General features: G+C 46.0%; 11 protein-coding genes across 11 annotated transcripts; 6 read left to right on the forward strand and 5 right to left on the reverse strand.

Annotated features, from left to right (window-relative positions):
* Window positions 1-1,026: 1,026 nt before the first annotated feature.
* On the forward strand, window positions 1,027-3,027 carry N7443_009531 (uncharacterized protein; the record flags this gene model as incomplete). Its single annotated transcript, XM_056889587.1, has 2 exons — window positions 1,027-2,294; window positions 2,346-3,027. The coding sequence occupies 2 exons, from the start codon at window positions 1,027-1,029 to the stop codon at window positions 3,025-3,027; spliced, it is 1,950 nt and encodes a 649-aa protein (XP_056736078.1).
* A 1,608-nt stretch (window positions 3,028-4,635) lies between these two features.
* On the reverse strand, window positions 4,636-5,424 carry N7443_009532 (uncharacterized protein; the record flags this gene model as incomplete). Its single annotated transcript, XM_056889588.1, has 2 exons — window positions 4,636-5,278; window positions 5,330-5,424. 2 exons carry the CDS (start codon window positions 5,422-5,424, stop codon window positions 4,636-4,638), a joined length of 738 nt encoding a protein of 245 aa, XP_056736079.1.
* A 1,887-nt stretch (window positions 5,425-7,311) lies between these two features.
* N7443_009533 (uncharacterized protein) lies at window positions 7,312-7,620 on the forward strand (the record flags this gene model as incomplete). The annotated part of the gene is made up of 1 exon (XM_056889589.1): window positions 7,312-7,620. One exon carries the CDS (start codon window positions 7,312-7,314, stop codon window positions 7,618-7,620), a length of 309 nt encoding a protein of 102 aa, XP_056736080.1.
* Window positions 7,621-10,297: 2,677 nt separating this feature from the next.
* On the reverse strand, window positions 10,298-11,785 carry N7443_009534 (uncharacterized protein; the record flags this gene model as incomplete). The annotated part of the gene is made up of 3 exons (XM_056889590.1): window positions 10,298-11,093; window positions 11,148-11,577; window positions 11,632-11,785. 3 exons carry the CDS (start codon window positions 11,783-11,785, stop codon window positions 10,298-10,300), a joined length of 1,380 nt encoding a protein of 459 aa, XP_056736081.1.
* A 749-nt stretch (window positions 11,786-12,534) lies between these two features.
* N7443_009535 (SDR family NAD(P)-dependent oxidoreductase) lies at window positions 12,535-13,336 on the reverse strand (the record flags this gene model as incomplete). The annotated part of the gene is made up of 2 exons (XM_056889591.1): window positions 12,535-13,213; window positions 13,272-13,336. 2 exons carry the CDS (start codon window positions 13,334-13,336, stop codon window positions 12,535-12,537), a joined length of 744 nt encoding a protein of 247 aa, XP_056736082.1.
* A 1,670-nt stretch (window positions 13,337-15,006) lies between these two features.
* Window positions 15,007-15,785, forward strand: N7443_009536 (uncharacterized protein; the record flags this gene model as incomplete). Its single annotated transcript, XM_056889592.1, has 3 exons — window positions 15,007-15,124; window positions 15,460-15,511; window positions 15,623-15,785. The coding sequence occupies 3 exons, from the start codon at window positions 15,007-15,009 to the stop codon at window positions 15,783-15,785; spliced, it is 333 nt and encodes a 110-aa protein (XP_056736083.1).
* Window positions 15,786-16,095: 310 nt separating this feature from the next.
* On the forward strand, window positions 16,096-16,400 carry N7443_009537 (uncharacterized protein; the record flags this gene model as incomplete). Its single annotated transcript, XM_056889593.1, is given in 3 exon segments — window positions 16,096-16,162; window positions 16,178-16,242; window positions 16,284-16,400. 3 exon segments carry the CDS (start codon window positions 16,096-16,098, stop codon window positions 16,398-16,400), a joined length of 249 nt encoding a protein of 82 aa, XP_056736084.1.
* Window positions 16,401-18,782: 2,382 nt separating this feature from the next.
* N7443_009538 (acyl-CoA dehydrogenase family protein) lies at window positions 18,783-20,153 on the reverse strand (the record flags this gene model as incomplete). Its single annotated transcript, XM_056889594.1, has 2 exons — window positions 18,783-19,780; window positions 19,832-20,153. 2 exons carry the CDS (start codon window positions 20,151-20,153, stop codon window positions 18,783-18,785), a joined length of 1,320 nt encoding a protein of 439 aa, XP_056736085.1.
* A 244-nt stretch (window positions 20,154-20,397) lies between these two features.
* Window positions 20,398-21,672, forward strand: N7443_009539 (CaiB/BaiF CoA transferase family protein; the record flags this gene model as incomplete). Its single annotated transcript, XM_056889595.1, has 1 exon — window positions 20,398-21,672. The coding sequence occupies one exon, from the start codon at window positions 20,398-20,400 to the stop codon at window positions 21,670-21,672; it is 1,275 nt and encodes a 424-aa protein (XP_056736086.1).
* Window positions 21,673-21,790: 118 nt separating this feature from the next.
* On the reverse strand, window positions 21,791-24,046 carry N7443_009540 (fungal specific transcription factor domain-containing protein; the record flags this gene model as incomplete). The annotated part of the gene is made up of 5 exons (XM_056889596.1): window positions 21,791-22,295; window positions 22,345-22,503; window positions 22,566-22,746; window positions 22,798-23,105; window positions 23,151-24,046. The coding sequence occupies 5 exons, from the start codon at window positions 24,044-24,046 to the stop codon at window positions 21,791-21,793; spliced, it is 2,049 nt and encodes a 682-aa protein (XP_056736087.1).
* A 1,096-nt stretch (window positions 24,047-25,142) lies between these two features.
* On the forward strand, window positions 25,143-26,631 carry N7443_009541 (NAD(P)/FAD-dependent oxidoreductase; the record flags this gene model as incomplete). The annotated part of the gene is made up of 6 exons (XM_056889597.1): window positions 25,143-25,199; window positions 25,254-25,298; window positions 25,361-25,408; window positions 25,471-26,364; window positions 26,424-26,497; window positions 26,550-26,631. 6 exons carry the CDS (start codon window positions 25,143-25,145, stop codon window positions 26,629-26,631), a joined length of 1,200 nt encoding a protein of 399 aa, XP_056736088.1.
* Between the last annotated feature and the right edge of the window lie 1,082 nt (window positions 26,632-27,713).

Genomic DNA, 27,713 nt, shown 5'->3' on the forward strand with positions numbered 1-27,713 from the left:
GTTTAAACATAGTACGAATCAGGCCTTTGAGTTATAGCAAGGCAAGTCCTTCGTTTCCTAGCATTTGGGCCTAATTAAGTTAATACGACAGATATGTGAGACGATAGGGAAATTACGGAAATTGCGGGAAAGTTCGGAGAATTTACCCCCACTCATAGGCTTCTCTCACTGTTATATCATTATTCAAAGTGGGTATCATGTGATCGCTTTTATCAGCGCACTAAGAAATCTAAGGCTGACAAATCGAACCTTTTCCTAGACCAAGCTTGATTCTCGGTGGTTGGCTTTAAAATCGACATTTCCTTTTCTGCTGAGATACATGACCCCTCAAATGGAACCAATCAGAACTACATAATAAAACAAAGCCACTTACGAGACCATGTTTTCATCCTTTTCCACTTTTGAAAACCAGCCAAATGATGAAAAGTCCTTTGCCTGCCCTCGCTGTACACGGCGCTTCAAACGCGCCGAGCATCTGCAGCGCCATGCTCGCACTCGTCAGTTACATTTAAGGAAGGAAAGAGACGAAATCAGCTGATTGCTTGAACAGACACTAAAGAAAGGCCCTACTCATGTCAATGCGGCTCTTCTTTCTCTCGAAAAGATCTTTTGAAACGTCATCTCATGATAGCCCATAGCGGAGGAAGGGAAGACCATGCGATCGGAAGTGCAGAAAATCGACCGTTGCCGCGTCCAGAGCATCTACGCCGCACATTTCCAAGCCCCAATGCCACCTACCCCAAGTCACAATGCGAGAACCAACCACAGTCTCCTTTAGCTCAAAATTCTCAGAATTCTCAATATCACAAACCACTTGAAAGGTATGAGCTCAATCCAGATGAAGTAATCGACACATCTGGCTTTACAGAATCTTTGAATAACACTGGTAATGGTACGAATAGATCCATGAACTTTCGTTCGTTAGTTCCCCTGTTTGTACTGTATAGCGGTTAATCATTTCCTATAGGCGTTTTTGGTGAAATATTCGACGACGGACTTTTGCATCTCCAAGAGATCACAAATTTCATGGACTCTGCTGGGTTGCTGGAAACGTATCTCGATTTTGACTCCGATGAGATCAATCATATTTCAGAAGAGCACACTTCTGAGTATCACAACCGATCGAATAGCGAGGTAGAGTTTGATTCTGCTCACCAAGCTGCTGATCGTCACCCTGGAACCCCTTTTCGATCTTGGCTTCCATCCGCTCCCTTAGGTGACTCTAGCCTTGCAACTGTAACAGATTTCCACTCGCCACACCATCCTCGGTCACCTGGTCCATTTTTTAACATCTCGCAAACGCGACATTCGCATATTGTGTTTCTACTATCTATATGTCGAGAAAAAATTCCTAATTTCATTCTACCCTCTCGTCATGCATTGACTCGGTACCTGACTTCATTTTGGGAAACATTCCACCCTCAGATGCCTTTTATCCACTTGCCCACAACAAGCTTCCAGGAGTTATCTCTCGAGGAAATTCTCGGCTATTCATCCATGGGAGCACAATACAGATTCGAACACCGAGTGGCGGAAAGATTATTCTATGCCGGTCAAGCATTAGTCTTGGACAAAATTGGGAACATCGAAAGTGAATCGACTACTCGTACCTTACATCTGCAGAGACCTATGAATTGTGGACTTCCATCCATTGAAAGGTCTATCACCCGCTCAATTTCATCCTCGATTCCCGCAGCAGATCACGGGCAAGATTGTTCGAAAGCGGAGCTGTCCCGTCAGAATGCATTGGTGAGTATTCTACGGTCATCATTGGCATTAATGGCTTATTCTGCCTGGGAATCACCTGGCCTTGTACAGGAATCTACAAGACTAAGAAATGTGGTCATCGAGTGCTTAGGAAGGCTCGGCATGCGGGAAGCCAATAGCAGCCCAAATTCTGATACTTGGGCGGATTGGGCCAGGGCTGAATGTTGCCGCCGAGCCCAACTTGTTGCTTATTGTTTTGTCCACACATTGGGCCTCGCATACAATCATCCACCAGCCGTGATGGCAAGTAATATACTGCTTCGACTTCCCTGTGCTTCAGCGGAATGGGGTTGTGCAACAGAGAAAGAGTGGAAAGTCCGACATTCAATGTCTATACCGCAGATGTCTTACAAAGAAGCCTTATCCCTGCTTTTGCGTAATCGGCGGGACTCCTCTGAAATGCCCGTTCTTACATCGCTAGGTAGTTACATGATATTACATGGACTCATCCAGCAAATTGATCTCCTACGTGAGTTGTCTGAGCTCAAAGTCGAAGGTTCATCAGTGAATGGATATGAAGAAATTGAGTAAGTCCAGGTCTTTTATCAAGGTTTGTTAGAAACTAACTAAGACTACAGGGACGCGCTGCGAAAATGGACTTCAATTTGGCAAGCAATTCCAGAATCGACTCTGGATCCTCGAAATGAGGACGGACTTGTATCTTTCACCTCAAGCGCGCTTCTTGGATTGGCATATGTTCGTCTTCATCTTAATACCGGGCCCCATCGGCGACTGGAAACACGTAACCCGGAATTGATCGCCCATTCACTTAGCCACTTAGCCACACTAGGACGCGATCCTGCTTTGATTCCTGCGCTTCTTTATGCCGTTCACGCTTTGAGTATTCCGGTCCGACTCGGTGTGGACTTTGTTGCTCGAAGCCAAGCCTTATCTTGGAGTATAAGGCACGCGCTTGCCAGTTTTGAATGTGCTGTTTTTCTTGCGAAGTGGCTAGCTAGTATACAGCAAACAGAGTCCTGTGAACCGCTGTCGGAAAATGAGATTAGAATGCTGCATTGGGTTCGCCGAATTATTCACGAATATAGAACATCAGTCGATGTGGAGGAATACGGTAACTACTACGTCTCATCGATCGCAACGAGCGTTGATCAATTGGATTGCTCACAGCTTGGCATCGAGACTCTCTTGATATGGTCACGGTTCTTCCAGCACAATGTGCAGTGGCCTTTCATCAATGTTATGGGCTTTGGTCTTGAGGCTTATGCCAGAAAATTCCAAGAAAATGGGGATGAGATTTAGTCACCTTGAATTTTCTTCCGAACTCCTAGCTTCGGCGTTTATAAGGAAAAACTCGCTTCTGTCAATTCTTCTTTTCCAACCAATGTCTCGACATATTGGAATCAAAAATTGGATGTATCGTTCACCTAGATCCTACGTTCGTCTTGCGCGTTAATCCGGCTGTTTGTAATGATTGTGACTTCCGGCTCGGCAGTACCCATCACACGACTACAAGCCTCACATAGAATTTGACTGACAAACTCGAATATTTCACGGCATGATTTAATATCTTAGTTAATTCAATTATTAAATATGCTGAAGCTTCCAGATGATTTGTTGTCGATGTTTTTAATTCAATTCATTTGGGAACCCAATTTGTGGTAGTCGCCCGCCTCATTCATTGCGATTTCTGGGTCTTTTACGCCTATCTAGTCTTGTGGTTTCCGAATCTATTATTGTTTTTTATAGATCTGAGTAGACTTCACTTCCTGAAAGCTGTTTTGAGAATAGTTGATTACATCTCCCCTGATAATTCCTATCTGTTGAGGATAAATCCAAGATAATCCACGGGACCTACATGTCGGCTTTTTTGCCGTAACGGTGTTCTCTAATGCTTCTATCACCGATTTCGAAGCTCTATATTCAGCGCAGCGTGTGTGAAAATGTAAGTTTCTTGTTACCTCTTGGTTCGGTCGTGTCTTATAATGACTCCCTTAAATGGAACCAAAACAGTCTCGAGCAGGTCTGAAAGTACTTGGCGAAAGTAATCTATTTCTGTTTGTCTCGCGAGTAAATAGATGAAAGGCATCTTATGAACGGGCGGCCCCTCGCCTTTCTTTTTCCTTCCCGTGTGCCTCTGGCAGTAAGATCCGTCGCTAATGTATGACTTGAGGGCATAGGGAGACTATGATTGGTTTGGGACTCTGAAATAGTGTGATGTTACTGATTTCTAGAAATTTAACTGCCGGGTGACAGAGATGTCGCAGCATCTCGATAGCATGCCTCCTTTTTGATCGTCAAGATCTGTCTCTGATTACCAAAGTGGTGGTTTGAACAGATCCTCGCACGAAAATGAAGATCCACGATGATACCAATAAGGGCTTCTTTCGTATAAACAGTGGTGATCGGCACAAGAATATACTTTCATGAGGCATGATCTACATATTTGCAAGTGAAGTCGCAGATTCTCGACCCGTTTTAAGCATCGCGTACACCTTGGGAAAGTAAGCTCTTTTTTTGTTTCAATCGTAGCTATTGGATGCAGTAATTAGTGCTATTATAGATTCAGAAAAATGCGGTCCTACTCGCAGTTTCGGACCCCTTGCTCTATTCAGAAGTATATAGATCAAAACTAGTATTGAGGTGAGCTTTGCAGACACTTGGATATTAAGGGCTTGGGTTGACTAGGTAAGATCCGAATCGATGATCAAATTGACGTTCAATAGAACTAATTGGTGAAAAAGCCAGTATATTATGTACCTGGGGCTGTCGTTATATGCGCTATGTGATCGTGTAACTTTAGTTCCAATATAAGCTTTCGTTGGGTAGCTAGAGTCTTTCCACAGTTTTTCCTAAGAGAATTTTAGAATAGCTTCATGTTGCGCCAAGGCCGTAAATTAATATCTTGAACTATTTTGGATCTAGAGTCCCAGATCGTCGGTTATATTCATCAATGACCTCTCTCGTGGTCCTGATAATATCCAAACATCCTGGAGAGTCCGAATGGCAGCAGATTGTAACAGGGTAATTCTTCACAGGCAGCGGCACAAAATATCCATCTACCGAAGTCACCCCTTCATCATTAAGCTGTTGAGTGACATGTGTCTTCACGTTTTCAATCTTCCATGGCTTTTTTTTTCGGTCTAGCAACAAATATCCATCCTTAGTGTACTTCACATCGCCGTATAGTTCCGCCATAAAAGGCGTACCTGAATCACTCGCCGCATGCTCCATATTCGTATTAGGAAGACCAATGATAGGAACACCGTCTGGTATTCCCTTCATGACAGCCTTCGCGATCTCATAGTCACGACACATCATACCGTATAGCACTCCATGGGGTTTGACGTGGTTCAGAGGAATGTTCTCACGATCAAGAAACCCTTTAAGTGCGCCAATCTGATACACGGTAATTTCCGTGAATTCTTTGAGGGACAATTTCATCTCGCGACGACCAAAGCCTTGAACATCTGGCAGACCCGGGTGAGCACCACACCGAACACTATGATTCTTGCAGTATCGCACAGTCTCAGACATAACAATAGGATCACCTCTACGATTATGTGTTAGCTTTGCGTTAGAGTTCCGATACAATTGCACTTACGCATGAAATCCGCATGCTATGTTCGCAATGTCGATCATTGGCAGAATTTCAAGGTCCGGACCACAAGAATAATTTCCATACTGACTCATCGACATTTAATGAATGAATCAAAACAGAACTGGGGCAAAACTTACGGCCTCGCCTATGTCAACATTTAGTAGTATCTTATGAGGCGTTGGACTTTTTGACGTCATTGTTCCCGCTCGTCGACATTGTTGTAACGAAGGATGTTGGACTAGCTTTCGGATACCGAGCAAATTGTTTGCTGTGGTCCGATACATTCCAGTTCATTGAGAAGAAACGAGTAGGAGATTGACAAGCCACTTTGCGATGATGTATTTGAGAGGATGGAAACCCTGGAGATGAGCCTTTATCTGAAAGGACTTGTGGCTAATCTTCCTTGCAGAAAGAGGGGTAGACTGAGTTGCGCAACTACTTTGAGTGGTCAAAGCCATTAATAACGAGTTCCAAATGCTCACTCTGATAACTTAATAGTTACGGATAAGTTGAATTCCCGATGCGCTACACCTAATCTGGAAATTATTGTCTCCAAAGGCTTTTAAACGGGAACGGCCGACTTGTCGGAAAGGACTCAGTAGTTACCCCACTAATGAGTTACCCCACTAATGAGTTACCCCACTGATGAAATCCAAGAAATGGAGACCTCTGCTGATAAGATACAAAGTCAGCGATAGTAATTTATACATTATTGGTGCTCTAACTTATCTTTGTCGGCCGAAATGGGTTACATTATGCTGGAGAAGCTCGTGACAGCAAACAGCCTACAAGTAGGTGCCGTGGATCGTCTTAAACTTATCTCCAACGTATTGCACCAACTACATTCTAGAGTATACACACTTCTGTCTGTCCATACTGAATCTGAAAATACTTTCACTTCATGTACAAGAGAAAGTGCGACAAGCACCCGGGAAATTGAATCCAGAATTCGAGCGGGTTTATAAGTTGCACCATGACGTATCAGCATTGCCCTGAGCTACGCTGCGAGAGAAATGACTCAAAATATAATAATAATATTCTGGGAAAGTTGCTCGTACCGGTAGCCGTCGATAGACAACTCATGATTTAAATCTCTCTCAAAGTCGCTACATAGCACGTCCGATGCTCACAGTGAATTGCTATTGGGACCTTCAGCTAGGAGCCCTGTAAGATAGGTGATTATTAGAATGAGGAACTCAAGAAATGCCCTCTACCACACAATGTAAACAGGAGCTATATGCTACACCTCGCTAACTGGTTACGGCGAGTAAGTGCCAATGGTAGTACCTATCGATTAGTAGTTATAGTGGACTCAATACATGTGCGGGAGCATAAAATTTTGCTTTGGATGAAGCAGTTACCGAATGATGGGTTTATTTTTGTTTTAATATCGCAAAATATTCCATCGACGTTTGCTTGCAAACTTAGCACTAGAGAAGCTCGAAGATACATTGAGACGGGTTGGGAGGACTTTGCTGCGTGTTCATGCATTCCTGGCTTGACAATTTGTACCGCCTTCCTGCTTGATAGGATAGCGAAAGAGAAACCCCGGGCGCTATCCCACATCTAGAAATTTGGAGATCTTGGGATCTCCAGTGCGGCAATTTTGGGATTAAACGAAGCCCCTTAGTTTTTAGGTAAAGCTCTTAATCTAAACCTGTCTGTTATCTTTGTAATCTGCATACATTGTCTTTTTTGGCTCACTTACGATTGGATATTTAAACATGGCACTATTCCGACAACCCTCCTTCGTAAAGTCACCATACTCCAGTATTCCGAGTTATTTTATTAACATACAAATGCTATCACGGGCCTTTCCCTGTCATACTCCCCGGCTGTGGCCCCGGTACTTTGGCACGTCACTTCCGTTTCCTGCTCAATTTTCTCGGTATGCTTCTAGAACTGCGAAAAAATCAACAATAGTTGATCTTTCACGCCCTCTTCAACACCGGGCACTATGCCATCCCTTCCACCCACCCTTTGTCATGACTCCATGGGACACACACCAGCCGATGGTTGCAGGTGATACCACATTCCGCACCGCTTCCTATTATATCTCAATGTCCGACCATTCAGGCACGCATGTTGATGCTCCGAAACATTTTGACCCGGCCCTGGATGCCCTTTCTGTGGATGAAATGCCATTGAGCGAATTCTATACCGAAGGTATCTGCCTAGATCTCAGTCATGCGGAACTCGGCGCAGCTATTGGCATTGAGGAAATGGAATTTGCCCTCCTTGCTTCTAGGCAAGAAATAAAGCAAGATGACACAGTATTATTGTATATGGCGTGAGTATACAAGGATAATAACTTGAAAGTCATATACTTACCCTTCTGTTATCAGATTCAACACAAGGGTACCCCCGGAAGATCCCCGATGGCAGCATGATTTCCCTGGCCTAGCACCCGAGTCAGTGCACTGGCTTGCCGATAAAGGTTGCAAAATCTTTGGCGTTGAGGCTGTATCGCCTGCACCCGAAGGTGAATTGAACTTCATCGCGCACAATATTTGCGGGGAGAGAGGCATTACCCATATTGAGGGACTCGACAACTTAGAGACTCTCCTTGGACGGGGAAGATTTCGATTTATTGGGTTTCCATTAAAGCTTGTGGGCGGTAGTGGAAGTCCTATCCGGGCCGTGGCTGTATTTGAGGATTGAAGATAGTGTTACAACCTGTGGTCCCAGGGACACTATGTCAGTACGAATACTGCGGTGGACCGGAGATACAATTATCCTTCATGTTTATTACTTATGTAATCTAGAATCCCCCTAACAATTAATTGCCAGACTCAGGGGTAATACAGAAACAGAGCTTTTGACATCGTTGATTGGTTGTATACAAAGTCTTTCCGACAGAATACGGGAATAGTATGGTCCGTCCATAGCACGTACTGCGGCCGTACGGGCAATATGTTACATAAGCACAAGATAGATAAATTTAGACCGGTCCTTCCCTCTCCGGGGAAGGACAATCAATTACTCCGTTTAATTCTCAAAAGCCAACCATGTATCACGTGGTCTCAACAAAATGTCGGCATGGAATCCATCGGATACCGGGAAAAGTGTTATTCCCGCATGTTTATAGTGTTTGCATGTCTATTCTTATAACGTGGTCGGTAAGCGAGTGGGCCACCTCAGAACACTATAGTAAAAGCAATAAATTACAACTTATATCTCAATAACCGTAGCTTCTCCTGAAGATTTATTCTTAACCTATATTCTTCATACTGAGTCTGATGTTTTTTTGAAAGTCTCGAAAAATTTTAAGATGTTAGGATCCGAAGATATATCTTTGAAGCCTATAAGGTTAAATTACAGTGTATTTTAGGTAAATGTTGTCAAATCATGATTAAATTGACCTAGACATTCACACTGGACTTATTATACTCTAAATAAGTACGATACGAAAGACAGGGTAGAATAAACTTATGGTTGTTGATATAAATTATTGTACTTACTATGGTGTTTTGGGGTGGCCCACTCGCTTACATGGCTCACTCGCTTACCGACCACGTTATAAATTGGCAGATTGATAGATTAGACAAATCAGAGTTTTTAATACGCCAGATCAGGCTGACCGCTTTCTATATTGGACACAAAATCACAACACCGAAGAAGAAACTAAACCTGAGGGTACGCGCGCACCTAAATAGGCACTGTAGTGGTGGAACGCATGACATAATGAATGCAGTTACGGCCTGGGGTGTCACGAATACTTTGGGTGTTAGCAATAGTTTCTACATGAGGATAGAGATAGATCAGGCATCTACCCAATCCATTCCAGTTGTCACTACATTCTTTGATTTATGATGCTGCATTAAGCACATTCCGTACGGCCTCATTCAGGACAATTGCATTCAGGATTTCCTGTACGGACTCACGGTCTCATCCATGTGTTTGGTTAGTTGGTTGTTGTTGTCCAGTCTGCATTGCCAGACAGCCATCGAGCCATCCCCATTTCAAAACATAATACTAATTTGCCAGGGATATAGCAGCGCAGAGTTCTTTTCCCTTGTGATTGGCCGACAAATTACGTACTTCAATATGTTACCCCAAGATGCCCGACAATAACCATTTCACCTACTCAAAGGCAGGGGCGAGTATATGACCCAGCTGGTCCAGTAGAGTGGAGAATAGCTGCCAACCCGACCCCGAGACTACAGGTCAATGCACCCAGATTTTAGGTCCCGACCGTTTTTTTTTTTTCAAAAACTCACTGCACTCTGGCGTAGCTTTCTGCTGTAATCATTTTCTATTGCCTTGGCAAATAGTTTTGACCTGTAATTACTAGCCAGGGCCACAGTTCTCTACACCTTTTCTCACGCTACTTACCTGAGTGTTCAGTGAAATGGATATAATAATTTTAACCTTTTAATTCTACACTAGATGTTAGGACAGTCCCCTGAGGGTGTGCTGGTACGATATGGATACGAGTGAGAAATGTGAGATGTGCCTGATATGGGTATGATGATATTCAGGCAAATCACTGATCCCCTCAATGTGGGATCTAGCTACTATTTATCTCGTGGACCATTATGTGATATATGCAGGTGGTGCAAGCGAAGGTGATGTATCCAGTCCTTTTTCAGTGGTGTATAACCACCTCATGTGCACTTCCTACACCTCGACATACGAGAGAGAACATGATTATCATAACACTAGAACTACGTGCGCGAATTTTGAAAAGGACCCTTTGCTTTTATGAAGAAGGAAGGAGGAAAAGAGAGAGGTGTAAATTCTAGAGATGGAAGCTATGGATCTAGATCTATCATTCAGGCTGAGACAAGGGATACGGTGAAGAGGGGCAGAATCTCTCATTCACTGCGAACAGCTTTAAATAGTAGTGAAGCAAGACTATCTACCGGATTGAACCAAAGAGCTCCATTGTGAATCAAGAAGAAGGTGACTAGAGGGTCCAATCTGCGGAGCCTTCAACCTCAAAATTGGGTGCGAATACTGGTGAGATTTCTATTTAATCGTACTGTTGTCCTCGCACGAGAAAGCCGAGCCAATTTCACCATTCTTGTAGGCGTCCAAGATGGATTGAATTACCCCATAAAATCCTCCGACAGTCATAAAACCACCAGCAAATAGCATAAGGCAATGTAGCCAGTATACTGTTTGCTTAAAAAGCGTTCCAGACCGATAGTCTTTATGATCGTACATCCATAGGTAAGCTGGCAGTATGAGCGCGAGTGGTGCAAACCCGATGCTACCAGCCAGACTGAGGATGTAGTTGAAGATTGGGACGCCCGCCGCAATGACGAAACTCACTATGCTGAGTCCAAATGTGCAGGAAAGCCAGGTACCGAAATGTACAAAGGTGTTGCTTTGAAGGTGAGGACTGTTCCGGAGAACCCGAACGAAGACGTATTTTGCTGAAACATGAATCCACAGGCAAGCTGTGACAATCAGTCCTATGAACCCAACCCCGTACGCAACTTTCTTGATAAGTGGACCGGCGCTACCGAGCGACGGGGATGCAACCCATTTCCCACAGTAGTAATAGATAATAATGCTGAAGGTCAAGTACGTTACCACGACGATGCCCATAGATAGATAGAGTGCCTTGTTGTAGTCTTTTGGGCGACGCATTTCTGATATGACTGGCAGAAAAGCGGATGTTCCTGCACTGGAGGTGAACATCGTTTGCACTGCAGTGATTGCAGGTGCAAAGGCTGGGCTGGCAACGACATGAAACCCGAGATCAAACGGCCCTGATTGAGGAGCGGCGGCTGGCCTAGAAATGACACCAACACTTACGCTGAGAGCAAGTTAGTAAGTGGGCCACATAGTCCAAACGCTGCTAAGTACTTACACAACAATGAAAATAGCGACAAAAATGCTTAAGAACCCAGCCCAAGTCAGCCAGCCAATGGTCTCAAATTTTCGAGCGCTGGCAAAGATAGCCACAATAAGCATGACAATAAAAGAGAACCAGTTGGTGCAGAGTGAATGATTGGAAAGCGCATTTAGTCCTGTTGATGCACCGACGATGCCAGAAGCAGAGCAAATAACCCAGGTCAATACAAAAAGCCCACCACACAGTTCTTTCAAGATAGGCCCGCCAACAATTCCTGCCATGTCAGCCACGGAATGACAGCCGCCATGGGCATTTCTGAAGTTCCCAAGAATATATCCAGCATAGGTGTTCAGAACGCAGAACAATACCACAAGGATTGCACCAGGCACGGCTCCGACAACATACATTGTGGATGGGATGGCCAGCACACCGGTTGCAAAGAGAACTATAAGCCAGATTTAGTAAATATGGTGGCGAATCATAATATGATGGAGCCCACTTTTAGTGAAGATGATAGCAGCCTTTAGCCATCCAACGGTACGAAAGTCAACATGTCCTTCGCCCCTTTGAAAAACCTCGAATTCATCCTTAGTGACTTTTTCGACGCTAATTTCACCCGATTCTTCAACCGGTATGATGTCGCTGTCTCCCATTGCTCAGAGTCCAGGGGTATGCTTTCAGGCGAAAAAGTTGGGTTGTTATTAAAAAAGAAGTGATGATTGCAAAAATATTTCAAACGAGAGGGCAATAGAAGAGACGTGCTATATATCTGATCTGACTAGAAGACAAAATATGCACATTCGACCTGTCTTTTCAACCTATTTGACTAAGCATTTTCCCGGAAATAGGCTTATCATATTTGGTATCATGCCGAACAAATGCTGATGATTGTGGGTCCATTTCGTAGAACATCCCAAATCCAAGGTCTAAAGTACTTTGCGCCAGTCTATTTGATTGGCCAGATGTATGGTGTATCAGCTTCTCCAAGAATTTTGGGGAATTTATCTTTCATTGATAAGATACACAGGCAAAGGGTTATAACGTTTCGGCTTGGGGTAAGTTAAATTTAAGATACATGGAATCTTTGAGTACCGCTGAACTAGTGATATCTTATCTTTGGGAGCGCTTCCAATTCTGGACTTTTGGAGTATGTAACACTTCAATCACTAGTGTGATAGGTCATTGGTGGGCAAGTGCTTCTTCTGGTTGGATGGTCTACAGACGGCCTGGCAGGGCTCAGTCAGGTTACATCCAATGAAGCTCTACTTGTGACAGGCTGGGTCCTATGATGGAATCAAGAATGATATGCCGTTTTAGTGTAGCCAAGGAAACTCTTCACTTGTTGTGGTTTAGTATAGTTTTAAGTCAAATTCTCATCTCTCGTATTTCCAACACCTCCTGTCTACTTCGCCCCGCCATCAACATCAACCACACTCCCATTCACGTATCTCGCAGCGTTACTCATGAGGAACAGAACCACGTCAGCCACCTCCTCCACCGTGCCGAATCTTCTCATTGCGCACATCCTCTCGCCAATCTCCTTAACAGCATCATCACCCGTCGTCACCGCAATAATCGTTGAGGTAAGAATAAACCCCGGAGCCACCATATTGACGCGAATCTGCTTGGGACCAAGCTCCAGAGACATGGACTTAGAAAACCCAACAATCCCAAATTTGGATGTATTGTATATTGCCCAGTGCGCCATAGCCCGGGAGCCCGCAATCGATGAGACGTTCACGATTGACGATCCGGCGTGCAAATGAGGTATGACGGCCCGAGTCATTAAGTAGGTGCCCCTGACATTTGTGTCCATAATTTTGCTCCAATATTCATCGGTCGTGTCGGTCAACTGGTACTCTTGGGGGTTCACTCCGGCACAGTTGAAAAGATGGTTGATGCGACCAAAGTTTCGGACGACGGAAGCGATCGTTTTTTTTGTCTGGAAAGAAGATCTCACGTCAAGCTCGTGTATGCGGCATCTATCTTCATTGATACCGAGAGTTTGCAGGGGCTTGATGTTAATATCGCATAGCGCTAGCGTGGCATTGCTGGATAATAACACCTTCGCTGTTGCGAATCTTGAAAATGTTAGGGATTTGATTTTCTCTCTGAGATGACGAACGATGTTGCCTTTACCCGATTCCACTTGCGGCCCCAGTTATCAGAATCACCTGTCCTGAGAAATCGTAAGAGGTTGTCATTAAGAGTCCCAAGCAAAAAAAACAAGAAACATCAAAAGGTTATCACGAGCATCAGGAAGAGACTGCAAGATACAGCAGAATGAAAGAGTGATGTGTGGCTTAGTACTCCATAGGTCCAAATGGACGAATGCGTCGGAAGCTTTGAAGGTTGTCAGCCAAGCAAAGATTTGACACCGCTCCGCAGTAGCTGAGTCTCTCCAAATTTCCCTTAATTATGGCCTATGACCGACAGTTGACGGATAAACAGATGTGGACCGTCATCAATCATGCGTGGGGGTGCTGATACTCCAACTACCCCAACCCGAATTGGGAAGCGTTGGAGATGTGATTTTGGGGAAAGTAACTTTGGTGAGATTATGTCCCCGATCTCCCTATTGGGCTACTTTATTCAATGCTGGAGCGGCAAATACGAATGTAAGACATGAAATAGTGCAATTTAGCTAAAGAGGTCATTTAGTCGACTGACAGTTTCGTCGTTACTCCGGATCTTACGCATTGAAGTTCACTATAAGAAGGGGCTCAGTGTATTGATCCACAATATACGAAAATGCTTGCAAAAACATTGTTTCCTGGCGTCGCAGTCCTATCTGGCGCCAGTGGAGTTGGTAAGTCACAGAAGTACCTCTTCGAGATATCGCGCTCATTCCTGGGTCATTTTTGCTAATGCATCAAAGGCATCGGTGCTCATACTGCACGCGCCTTCGCGCGGGAGGGTTGCACAAGGATTGCTATAACCGACCTTAATCCCGACCTATTATCACAAACAGAAAAAGCGCTGAAGAATTCGTCAATCCATGTTCAGGTGCTAGCTCTTCCGGGAGACATTACAGCCCCGAAGTTCATCACTTCATTTTTCAAAGCCGTAGTAGACAAATTTGGAAGAATAGACTACGCAATTAACAGCGCAGGGGTCCTCGGTCAAGAAGTTCGATCAACCGAAATGCAGCTGTCAGCTTTTGATGCTATCAATGATGTAAACTACCGAGCGTGCTGGCTTTCTTCCAGAGCAGAGCTTGCAGATTCTATTTTGTTCCTGTGCCCAACAAAAGCTTCCTTTATTCAAGGGCATGCAATGGTTGTTGATGGTGGCTATGTGATTAATTAAGGACCGGTGGCGTGGAGTTGACGATAAGCTTAATGGACTATGTCGAGTTCTCCTCTCCCTTTGACCATCCCAGCCTTCTTTAGAAATTAACATAGTACGACCCAGGGGTACAACTTAATACCCGGGACTCGGCTTATAGGTAACCCGCAAACCGGTCCCTGTGGGTCGAAATAGGAAGTGTTTGCTTCATTCTCTTCATATGTAATGCTCTGATAGAACTACTTACATCGCTGGTGGAGATTACATTGTCCAAGCACCTCCCAGGGGGAAAGCCCGCCCTAGAACTCCCTGGTCACAGTGGCACGGCTTGATCTCATTAGCAATAGCAATAGTGAAGCTTTTTTGCTAATGGCACCCAGAATCCACTTCCCACAGTAAGAATCAAAAATCAGGAACGAGGAGTGCAATACTCCTTCAAGTATCATGGATGGATCCCGGAACCTGTCGAAGCGATTTTCGGTGTCTCTCGACTACCAGGCGCCAAATTTACTGTATAAAGGGCGAGCAACCAAGGTATCAGCACAAAAATTACCACACAGCTATCTGTATTCTCCTGACATTCAAGATGTCTCACATATCTCATGTTGCTCTAACATTGAGTCTGGCCTTGGGTGCCGCTGCCGCCCGAAACTCCATCGTTGCATCAAAGGGTGCTGAGACCCTCGCCGTGGGCATATTTGGTGGTATGTACTCGCATTGCTTTTTCTTTAAAGCGAGGGCATCAAGTTTTTGACGAATAATATCAACGGATCCAAAACTACGGCTGGGCTGGTTGGAAGCCTCTGCCTTTAGATTTCTGCAACAATGCCTTGTCCAGGCCAACGTCGTGCAGATTCCCCGCTACCTTCAGAATTGTTTGTAGCATAGATAGCCTACTTCTCCCATAGCACTAATTCATCACTCTTACACATATCTCCGTATTCAGTCATCCCTCTCTGACAAGAATGATTGCGACCCCGGTGACCGTCAGGACATCTCCAACCCGACTATCGAAGAGAGTAAGTCATTTACTTTATAGGGCCCTCTAAGAATTGGAAGGGAGAAAATATTGAAGTTTTCAAGAAGTGCCTGTACGCCAACGCTGATTTTCATTACAGCCCACACGGCTCACTACATCCAGAGGGTCTGTCTCAAAAATAATTGCTTGGCCTTAACTCTGTCGGCGACAATTTCTACGATAGCGGTGTTGACTTCACATCGGACGGTGTTCAGCGCTTCTATGAGTGCTGGGCTGACATGTACGTAGGCGATGCCTTCGACGACCAGGCCGGTGTTGATTTCCAACGCCTTTTTGCTCCCTTGATCGATGATCGTTGGTGCTTTGGACACGACCATCTACCCTAATACACCTACGACCTGACCGGCTCCAACTGGACCGCATCCTTCATGGTCGGAGACTCTGATTGCTTCATCGACAAGTAGCAGGAAGACACATCTGTCTACAGCACCGACTATGTGATCGGCTGCCACAAGGACACCCAGGAACAGGTGAACTTCTTGCGTGAGTCTTTTGCTAAGCCTGACGCTACCTGGAAGGTGCTCCAGATTCACCAAGGTTATCTCTCCTCCTCGAATAATCACACTTAGCTGGATCCTTTGATGGAAAATTGTTCGCGAGAACAATGGCGCCGTCGTCAACGGCCATGATCATTTCATGGCTCACTACCAGTACGAAGGCACCGATTTTGTTCTCACCGGCGGTGCAGGCTATGCCGAGGCCGGTGACTGCAACTAAGATGTTCCTCTCGGCCCCTACGCCAAGTGGCTCGGTGCCAACGCCAACCAGGCTGCCAACGGCTTCGTGACTCTTGACATCAACTACAACCCATTGAATTTAAGTAGAATTTAAGTACTACCCCCCGTGACATGCGCCGTAGTGGTGCCGATTACTACTTTGTCAAGGACGACACGAAGCCCTCGTACAGCTTCGCCGTTACCAAGCACGCGACCAAGGCTTAGGGCCTGTGTGCGAATTGAGGCGCAATGAACGAGTGTTTAAATTTTGAGTTAGTAGTAAGTATTTGCAAACTAGTATATCGCTTTGTACATCGATAATTCTGAATGCTTTAGAGCTTCTTTGCAGTGAAGTAGATGGTTGGGCATACATTTAAGCCCACGTACGCCGATTCAATGCAACTGAACTGCAGTGAACTACTATTTTAGGAACCCGAGCTAGGAAATGAGCCGAGATAGTCTTATTCATTGCAGTGGCTTCAGGGTGAAGAAATAATTCATTACGGTTCAACCCTCCGTTTCAAGCATAGTTCGTGGACACGGTTCCTAAGAGGTGTACTCCGTGATTAATATGAGGATCAGGGGAGCCAGTTTCGACACAGAAGGTTTTTTTTATTTGATGGTGGTCTTCAACCCACAAGCATGCTGCCATTGCTCTGTCACCAGAAGGAAGGACCTGTCCCTAAATACTCGGGGCTATGCAATATCATTAGTGACTTAATAATCGAATATCAAATCTCAAACAAGTCTTCTATCACTTATAAATCGCTCTTCTTTCATAATTCAAGGTATTAATTGGATCGAATAGGTTTTCTTAAAATAACCTGTCAAGTTTGAAAACATGAGACTGCTCCCGAAAATTCATCTTCATCGCCGAACTCGTCCTAAGAAAAGAGGTCAGGGAAGATGCTGGATTCTAGGACCACCAACAGTCTGAAGAGGAATTCACAGAAGACACGCCATCCCCTGAGAGGTCATTCAAAATGCAGCCCGAGGAGAACTGACCAAAGGCTGCAATCCCCAAATCAACTCCTCCCAGGACAGGCTTTCCTAACCTCTTCTCTAGTAGATGGCGTGAGAGGCTCTGTCTTATGTGTTGTGATCTGAAGTTGGTACAGGTCAGGAATGAGGCCGCACCATTCGGGAAAAATTCCCGAGTTGTCAATACGAAGAACCAGTTGATCTTAATCGACTTGACCTTCACGTTGTATATGTAGCCTCAATTATGCCTTTTGACCCCGTGGAGCTGATGTCTATTGATCTTAACACGCGCGAAGCCTGCCTAGCGGAACCAATTGAAAGTGACCAGTGACATTTTTCTCGTTATTCAGCCAAACCCAATCTTGAAAAAGTTTCAAGGTATACTGTAGAGACGTAACCCAATAACTATTAGGAAAAAGAAATAGCAGATCTCCCTTCCTATTTTGATGCATATGAATTTGCTTCGCCACTCCTACCGAAGTCTAGCATTCCAATTTCGACTATCTTTATCATGAGAAACAGCTATCGGGGCTATTCTCATGGAAATCCAGGAGGTAAGTATGTAAGTATACTTCAAAATTCGTAGCAAAGCTAGGAGCTTCGACAAAGTGCGTACTGTGTTCCCTCAGAGCCGATGAAGCTTGCCGCGGAGGTGATGGCCAAAGTTGCAGCTGCTCTCCATAGAAAACACCTCACTCCCTATGGAGGTTGGGAAAAACTGTGGGTGGGATTTTTTCCCACGTACTATCAATCACGAAACCGGTTAAAATTATAACGGGATATACGGCTATTGCGTTTACGTGCTCAGATACTGGGTTCATCTTTGCAATTTGCTACTTCTTATTCAAAGCATTCCCTCTTATCTACACCGAGTCATATCGGATGTCAGCTCAATCATTTGGAATAATTCTTTTTGGTATTCTTGTGGCTTGTGCCTGCGGCTCTCTTCTTTATATTGCATACCGTTTAACCCGACAAAGGCTACCAAAATACTTTAGAATATGATACCAACTAATTGATTGAAGAGAATTCTCGAAAATAAAACCCCGAAAGTAGGGAATCAGGAAAGATCTGGAGTGAAGTCAACTATTCAGTTGCGGCAATTACGACATAGAATCGGTATCGTGCCCCTAGAATCACTGATCTGGACGCGGTTACCAAGCCCAAGCCCGACCTACTATCAGCTTCAGCTCATAGTGGGCCTGGTAGACAACCATACTGTTCCGAATCTCCTATTTAGCAATGTGCAGCGCGGGACTTGTAAACCCCCCGCCGCCGTAGGGAATGCAAGAACTAATCGTATTCACCATACGACTAACATGGACAAAAGTGCGGGCGGAAGTTAGATATATATTCGGACTAGGTGAGTTCCTCTGGCCTGAATTTTACCCGTTAGACAAATAGTTGATAGTCTCTTCGAGGAAGGGTAAAACGCAAACCTCGAGTAAAAGCAGTCTTCAGGCCGTCTATCGGAGTTGTCCTACATAGTGTCCCAACCATCTATTGAAATTCAATACCATGTTCTCAATTGAAGGCAAATATTTTCCAATATCACTAAGAAACCCCGGTTGTATTCAACCCCCCATCTTGCCTCCTTCCTTGATAGGACAATGATTGATCGATTGACTAGTAGCTTCTTGGCAGCTCAAGTACCTTCTCGCTGACATAGTTCAGGATCATCTCGCGACTGACTGGGGCTATCCGAGGCACGAGACATTCGCGGAAATATCGTTCCACGTCGTATTCCATTGCATAGCCCATTCCGCCGTGGGCCAAGACGGCACGCTCGCACGCTGTAAAGGCTGCCTCCGCAGCCAGATATTTAGCACTGTTGCAGGCCACTCCGATTGACTGGAACGGGACTGATCCGTCGTTTGTATCGTAGAGCCGTGTAGCGTGATAGGTGGCCAGTTTCGCCGCTTCCAGTTTCATGTATGCATCGGCCAGAGGATGGGCTACACCTTGGTTCTGCCCGATCGGCCGACCAAATACTACCCGATCTTTGGCGTACTGGGATGCTTTCTCCAGTGCGGCGTACCCGAGACCTAGTGCCTCGCCTGCTAACAAACAGCGCTCGGCGTTCATGCCGTGCAGAATAATCTTGAATCCCTGGTTCTCCTCTCCGATCAATGCATTGGCCGGAATTTGATAGTTGTCAAAGAACACTTCGTTGGCATCCACGGCCCGGCCGCCCATCTTCTTAATCTTGCGCATGTCCAAGCCGGGATTATCGCGGTTGAGATCGATGCAAAACATGGAGAGACCTTCAGATGACTTCATCACTTCTTCTAGAGGAGTAGTTCGAGCTAGCAGAATCATCTTCGAAGCAACCTGGGCGCAGGTAATCCAGATCTTCTGACCCGTGACGGAATATCCATCCGTGGTCTTAGTTGCAAGGGTCTTGAGTTTGAGGGTTTCAAGTCCTGTGTTGGGCTCGGTTACACCAAAGCATATCCGGCAGGTTCCGTTTATTATGTTGGGAATCGTCGTCTCTAGCTGCTCTTTTGTGCCGAACTTAGCCAGTGGTTGAGTCGCGTAGACATTGGCATGAATGGCCTGAGCACCAGCCATTCCAGCGCCGGATTGCGTGATGGTCTGCATCATCATTGTGGCCTCCGAAACTCCTGAAAGCAGTTAAGTTCGGTTCATGCAGGCTCTATCTGGAAGTACAATACCTAGTCCGGCTCCCCCAAGAGACTCGGGCAAAGCGATACCAAGCCAGCCATCTTTAGCCAAAGCTGCGTGGAACTCCTTAGGGTCTTTCTCCTGCTGATCGCGCTCTTGCCAAAATGTGTTGGGGAATTTGGAACATATGTGAGAAATAGCTTCTCTAACAGTGAGTTGTTCTTCGGTGAAACCGGTCATCTCCATGAGCTCCCGGCACGCCGAGGTCGAGAATGCAACACGCGCTGAAGGTACACGACTGGGTGTGCGAGCCATTCTGAATGACGAGATCCATTGCGCGCGAAGTAAACCCTGCCATTGAGGACGGGACATATTTGATTCTGTGACTCCTTTGACCCGTCTGAATGTCCTTTTAAGTGTCTCTCGCCAGGTTCCCCCACATACGTTCATGTAACCGACATGCAGCCGATTTGCCGATTTCCCCACTGTGTTCGTCCGGTCGCCGACGAAGGGTGTTTGATTGAGCATGATATAAATTTGGCATTTTAAGACACTTACTGCCGCTTGAATTGAAATATGTTACTCTTGATTCGATTTATTCGCTTCTTTGTTCACGATGAGACTGGTGGTCTCAGCCACCCGCGCGCTGCACTCATTGGGATTACAACCCCTCTTAACGATCCCATCAACTCTAGCTTCACGATTCTACTCAAGTGAAAGTCCGGGCCATCGGCCTTCACCTCTCGCCGGTGTGACTGTTGTTAGTCTAGAACAGGCTATTGCCGCGCCATTCTGCACCCGGCAACTAGCCGATCTTGGAGCCCGTGTCATTAAAGTTGAGCGACCAGGAGTTGGTGACTTTGCGCGCCAATATGACACGCGCGTCAATGGAATAGCATCACACTTCATGTGGACCAACCGATCCAAGGAGAGCTTAGCATTAGATCTCAAAGAAAAAGAGGACCATGTGGTCTTGATGAAGCTCCTTGAACGCGCCGACGTACTCGTTCAAAACTTGGCCCCGGGCGCAGCTGCGCGACTTGGTCTATCTTACGAAGCTTTAAAGGAATGTCATCCTTCTTTGATCGTTTGTGACATCTCTGGATATGGCCAGGATGGTCCATATCGTTACAAGAAAGCGTATGACCTTCTCATCCAAAGCGAAGCCGGGATGCTCTCCGTTACTGGCACTGGCAAGGAGCCAGTGAAAGTAGGCATTTCTATTGCTGATATTTCTGCAGGGATGTACGCGTACACCAATATCCTGTCAGCACTAATGCAGCGTGACAAGGATGGCCGGGGCTGTCAAATCGACATCTCGATGTTAGAGAGCATGATCGAGTGGATGGGTTTCCCCATGTACTACGCCTTCGACGATGCCCCTGGCCCAGTACCAGCGGGCGCATCCCACGCATCCATTTACCCATATGGTCCGTTCGAGACCGGTGATGGTCAGTCGGTCATGCTCGGAATCCAGAATGAAAGGGAATGGGTCAACTTCTGCCGCGGCGTTCTTTCTCAGCCCGAGCTGGCCGCGGACTCTCGGTTCTCAACCAACTCTCTTCGAACGCAGAATCGAGACGAGTTAAAAGCCATCATCTGCAGTGCCTTCTCTGGAATCACTGCCGAAGAAACTATTGCAAGACTTGACAAGTTTACGATCGCAAATGCCAATGTCAATGACATGTGCGGGGTCTGGAAACATGCCCAGCTAAAGGCTCGCGACCGCTGGTCGGAAGTGCAAACTCCGGCAGGGATCATTCAGACTCTTTTGCCGCCTGGGGCGACAAAAAGTGCCGATCGTGGTGGATACGGGGCCCAGATGGGATCGGTTCCGAGAGTTGGGGAACATAACCAGGCGATTTTGGCAGAGTTGGGCTTGTCCAGATAGTCAAATCGATGTCTGCGGCTATTGAGAAACATAGAATAGCCGGTATCTACCGGAATATAGAGCTGCAGTCGCCAAAATTTCATTTTAAACTCGTAAGATCGTGTACTTAGGATAAAAATTATAGAAAGCGGTACAAGAATTCTAGATTTTGAGGGTTCAGGTAGTCCGGGTTTGTCAAAGATCCAGCAAGCCCTGAAAAGTCATCTCCATCCACGTTGAAGAGCTCATACCAGTCCATATTGATGGATGCGTCATCTGTTGCATTTACCTGCGCCATGAACGCAGAACTTTCATTTCCAGGTGGAGCGAGAGTGCTACTAGTATCATTTGAGGGAGCACTCAGTGCTGGAGAATCGGGTGTTTGTGAGATCTTGAATGATTGCCCTGGTGGTCCCGAGGATGACATCCCGAAGTCGGCCAGCCGAAGATTCCGAGCAATGCGATCATCCAGGCAACGGAAGAAAAGATCCAAGACCCAGTTCTCCAAGTCCCAAGACTTCTGAAGTTCCTTGAGTCCGAGGAGACACAACTTTGCCCGATGTTCTGCGAGTTTCCGGGCCGTGCTAGCCACTCGCGAAAAGTGAATAGTGTGGATGCACAAGGCAGAGAATGTGTGCGTGATCCTACTCATATATTAGGAAGGCTACGCATAACGGGTGTTGTAAAGCTTACAGATGTACTGGCCCGTGTTGCACCAAGTTATCAGAAAGCATATCCTCAAGAATACGCGTACTCCTTGTGGCTGCTTCTAAAGCGATATTGCCCTCAATGTTTGTCGACCCACTTGGCTGTTGGAGAAATATGGGTCGATAGAGCAAAATGTATAGATTGCTAGATTTTGATTAGTCGGGTTCGGGTTTCAAAATAGAGAGACAGAACGAGTGGTGATATACTTATAAGCCATATGGAGCATGCCAACTAGGAACATCACATTTCGACTTGTAGATATTTCAAGTCGCATTTCTGTCGGCAGGTTGGATTCCCACTCTGTCAAACGCTTGCGAAGTAACGGGCGCGATGGGTTATCCAATTTTGACCGACCAGGTAGATACTGGCTAGTGACAACCTCACGTACTTTGTGCTCTTAGTCAGTGAACTTGACATATCTCGAGTAGAAAAACATACATAATTTGGCAAGTTGCGCCATCCCGATCACGTAGGGAACGTGCGCCGCGGGCGGTTTCTGAAAAGTCTCAGAGGTTGAAGCAGAACTGTCCTCTTCGAAATCTGGTATGTTAAGCCCTTCAACTTGACAATCTTCATCGCGAATACGAGATGGTAATCCCAGTGCAGCGGAAGTTTGCTGGTCACGAACCTGTTGCTCCATTAGCGACGGTAGATCCATATCGTTGAGTGGCTTCATCACATATAACGCCCACCAAATCCTTTTCCAAATTTTTTGGTCACGCTCACTCAAAAAAGGCAACTTGGACCTGAATTGTCAGCTTATTGATATGGTGCGCAAGCAAATCGCTTACATCACATGCATGCCCTTTTTCTGGGCCAAGTCAATAGCTGCCCCAAGCCAAAAGCGAACGTCTCGCTCCTCAGTAGGGCCTCCGCGCCAAAAGCTTAGCAAAAACAAGGATTGTAGCTTGATAATTGTGTCAGTCTCCCATCCGACATCATATATCTCTTTTGCACGCCAATAAAAGGTGCCCTTCGCCTGGTAACGATCGTTGTACCCTGTCGTATTCAAACTGACATCCGAGCATATACTCACTCCAATGAAGAGAATTGCCTGAAGGAGGAGAGGCGAAATTTTGTTTTCATGATATTCATCCTGGATCTGTGAACGATCGAGGATTGGGAAGCATGGGTGGAACCATTCAAAATATGCATGGAGAAGTACGTCACAGATCGCAGGTGATGGAAAGATCAGAGCACTCTCGCGAATGAGACGATCTTGGAGAGACTTCCTGCGTTGGCTCAGAGAATTATCAAGCGATTCTGCAGAGCCGCGAAGCTCCGAGATAGAATAGTGCAGTCGTCCCTTCTGGATCCCGCATGCATTTCCTTTGTCAAGCGATCGCTGGCCCTCATCAACAACACATGTCAAGGGACTTGATTCACCGAGAAACACAGTTTTATGAACGACGCCTTTCTCCGTCTCGGCACGATTTGATGGTGCGTAATGCAATAAGCGATCATGAATAGAGCTCTGCCGAGGAAGTGGAGCAGCCGACGCGCTTTGCGAGGCCTCACTCGGTCCTTGTGAGGCTTTCTTGTTCCGACGAGGGTATCTACCGAGAGATATTGGTATGAAACGGAGGCAAAGAGCCGAGGAATGCTTACTTTCCTCGCCGTGATACTCCCAATTCACAATCAAGGTTCCATGACACGCAGTTGCGACAAGGCTGCATCTCAAGCACATTACATCGCACGCGACGCGCGTTGCAGGCCAGGCAAGCCTTCTTCGCGCGCGTACGCGGTCTTTTTGGCTCCATGTCGGTCGCCGTTATGGATTAGATAGGCTGTTTCTTGTTCAAACAAGTCAAGTTGTGGAATAACGCACAGCAGGATAATTGCCCTCGGCTTTGCTCGGTTATATTGAACCACTCGTTGGTCGCTCATGTGGGGCTCCTCGGTATCTTCGGTTGTATGTTTATTAGTGGGAAATCAAAGTAGCCGAATTTGCTCATGTAGCCGAGGCTGGTGATGCGGCCCCGGTTTTTCATCGAATACAAGGTCTTCTTTATGATCCCAACTGTATGTTCCTTCATTGGAATTGAACCCACGTGATGCATCGTATTTGGATGATGCCATGCTGGTTCCAAGGCTGATTTGCTACGCTCGGATGTGAATAACATGGTCGGTAAGCGAGTGGGCCACGTCAAAACACCATATTAAGAACAGAATATCTCCATTTATATGTATATACATCTCTTCGAGCGGGTCTCTGATTCTACTAGATATATGTATATCTACCGCTCCACACTACAGGGACCAGTTTCCCCGCCACGGGGCGCAATGCGGAGCGCGTACATAATTGCAATTCTATAGGCATCTAGGGCTGTTTGTAGGTAGGACTGGTCTTTCAAGACCTCCAGGTGGCCACGCCGTTGAGTCACTTGTGTACTGCGTAAGAGCGTCCGTCGCCCCACTTTGCTCGTTGCGATCGAAGCTCATTTCCGCCATGAAAGCAAGCGATATCGAAACCTGTGGATACAATCGGCACTTCAATTCCTGCCTCTATAAATTAAGAAACAATTTGAAATGCACGGCAAACACAGGCGGATCCCGGGGACGCTCCTGGGGAATGGTGGCGCCATCGGCTGTTGCGCCCACTGTTCCGGGTGTGAACTTCTCCGGTCGCTCGGCATTTAACCATATCAGGAAGTTTGCCTCGGAGTTAATCAGATAAGCGCATCTGATAAAATTCCCCGGTAAGCACTTGCCGGTCCATTATAAAGCCCATGTATCCTCCTGCGAGGCTTTTGCTGGCCATTCTTTTCTTCATCCAATTCGAAATGGCTACAAATCTGCTTCGGAACGTGATAGTTATCGGCGGTTCGTTCGTCGGACGAGTGAGTAGTCGACAGTCCGTCTTCAAAGCAGACCATCACTAACAGGCTGTAAAGGCAACAGCCCAAGAGCTCGCAAAAGTGATCCCTTCGACACACCGAGTAAGTTCATACACGATAAACCATGATCATCTTAGCCGAGCCTAATTTTATCTGCTCTTCAGGTTCTTTTAATAGAAGGCCACAGCCATTTCCACCATCTATTCACATTCGTAAGTGAAATACCCGTGCCACCCGCGGGCCACGAAGAAATGCTGACAGGCCATCGAAACAGCCTCGCTTTGCAATTGTTCCGGGCCAAGAGCATAAGGCCTTTGTACCCTACAGTGGTATCTTCTCCAGCCTCCCAAATTCGGCTTCCCATGGCGTGATTCAGGCTCGAGTCCTGTCGGTTCAATCGCAGTATGTAGAGCTCGACCGGGAGTGGCAGGGGTCTCGACAAATCCCATTTGATTTTGCTGTGATCGCAACCGGAACACGGCTATCCAAACCTGCCGCAATGGAGTACGACGATAAGCCATCGTCTATTGATTATTTGCAGAAGCACCAAGCAGACATCAAGAGATTCCAATCAATTTTAATAGTTGGAGGAGGTGCTGTTGGTGTGCAGATGGCGACCGATTTGAAAGAGTACTATCCGCACAAGGAGGTCAAGGTAGTGCAGTCACGGCCTCGGGTGATGCCAAACTTTCACCCTGAACTGCATGAACTCATCCAGCGAAGATTCAATGAGCTCGGTATCAAGCTTATTACTGGATCCAGAGTGACCGTTCCAGAGGAAGGATTCCCTACAGATGGCACTCCTTTTAAAGTACAGCTTACGAACGGCACCACTGAGTCCACCGAGTTCGTCATTCTAGCGACGGGACAAACACCAAACAACCAATTGGTCTCCGATCTTGAACCTTCGGAAATTTCAGGTCCATCCGTTATTAATCCCGATAACGGATTTATTCGCATTCGGCCCACTATGCAGTTTATGGATGAGAAGTACTCCAATATGTTCGCAGTGGGCGATATCGCCGACACAGGTGCACAGAAAGCTGCGCGACCGGGCTCGGCCCAAGCAGTCGTGGTCGCCAAGAATATCCAAGCCTTGATCGAAGGGCGTAAGCCGACAGAAATTTATGTGAAAGGACCAGGTGCCATTCACTTAACCTTGGGCATGGTATGTCTAACATCTTAGGATCGGTTGTTTCAATAGAACTAACGCAGCTGTCCACGCAGAAACACAACGTGATATTCCGTAACCCGAATACAGCCGAGGGTCAAACGACACCATGGATCAATGAAAAGCAAGAGTGAGTCTTCTCTAATTATCGCTTCTAGTTAGGTGACTGACAATATACATAGCGGTCAAGAGGATATGAATGTGGAAGCCATGTGGCAAAGGCTCGGGATCTCAGTGGATAACCCCCGTCAATATCACCTCTAAAAATCCGATCCGTGCTTTGATGCCGAGCCTTGTATCAATATAAGGGTTTAAATAGACAATGAATCATGGACCGCCTGCCCCAACCTTTGGATAATTTGTTTCAATGAGCACGATGAAGTCAGAAGAAAACAAATTGGTGTTCCTCAAGGAAGTATCCCTAGACATTCGGAACATTTGAATGGTAAACCACTGTGAGTTCGCTTCCAGCGAAGGTTTGGAACCGATGAGAGGAATTGAGCCTCTCTTGTGATTTACTTTCTGTAATATGGTCTGTATTAAGGAAGATAAATGGGTACTCATCAGAATCATGGACTAAGGGGATCATATTTTTTATCATGTCAGTCATCCTGAGCGCAATGGCTATCTCGATATTTTATTACCTCTATAGAGCCATTGGCGTTGCTTCTCACCAAGAGAGATTGTCTTAGCAAGCGGTGGATTATTCTACGTATATATGAAGTCACAGCCTAAGGGTGGGGGTTTCTGGCATGAAAGATGCATTGTAGTGGTTCTCTGAAATTACGACGCGAAACTGGATCAATGGTCAAATATCGGTACTACTGTCGGTACCTTTTGCCTATCAGTCCATACTAGTGCGATCGATGAAAGTCTTCCTTTTGCTTTTGCCAAGATAGTCTCAGCTCTTTCGTAGGTACGTATATGCGAACAGACCGACCTCAACACAAGAGAGTGGGCTGCTTGACGACCAACTTTGCATATCATTTAGGAAAAGAGAGGCCTCAGCTGGGTCGAGATAGCCTTCACCAATTCATTGGGCAGTCCAAATGATTTGCTCGAATATTAGTGCGGTCGTCATGGACAAGATAAGTGAATCGTTTCCCACCTCATTTGCTGAAACGATACTTGTATTGGACTGTCAATAGACTTATTTTTATGGACAAGCCTAGCCAGAGGATCATTGTCAGAAGGGGGATGACTAAATACGGAGATTTGTGTAAGAGTGATGGATTAATGCTACGGGAGAAGTAGGCTATCTAGGCTACAAATAATGATTGTCGGTTGGTTTGCCTTTATTGAATCAAAATTTTGTAATTAGCTCTACATATCTAAATTGTCAACTG

Source organism: Penicillium atrosanguineum (genome assembly GCF_028827265.1).
Source record: "Penicillium atrosanguineum strain IBT 20685 chromosome Unknown utg000008l_segment0_segment0, whole genome shotgun sequence".
Classification (NCBI taxonomy): domain Eukaryota; kingdom Fungi; phylum Ascomycota; class Eurotiomycetes; order Eurotiales; family Aspergillaceae; genus Penicillium; species Penicillium atrosanguineum.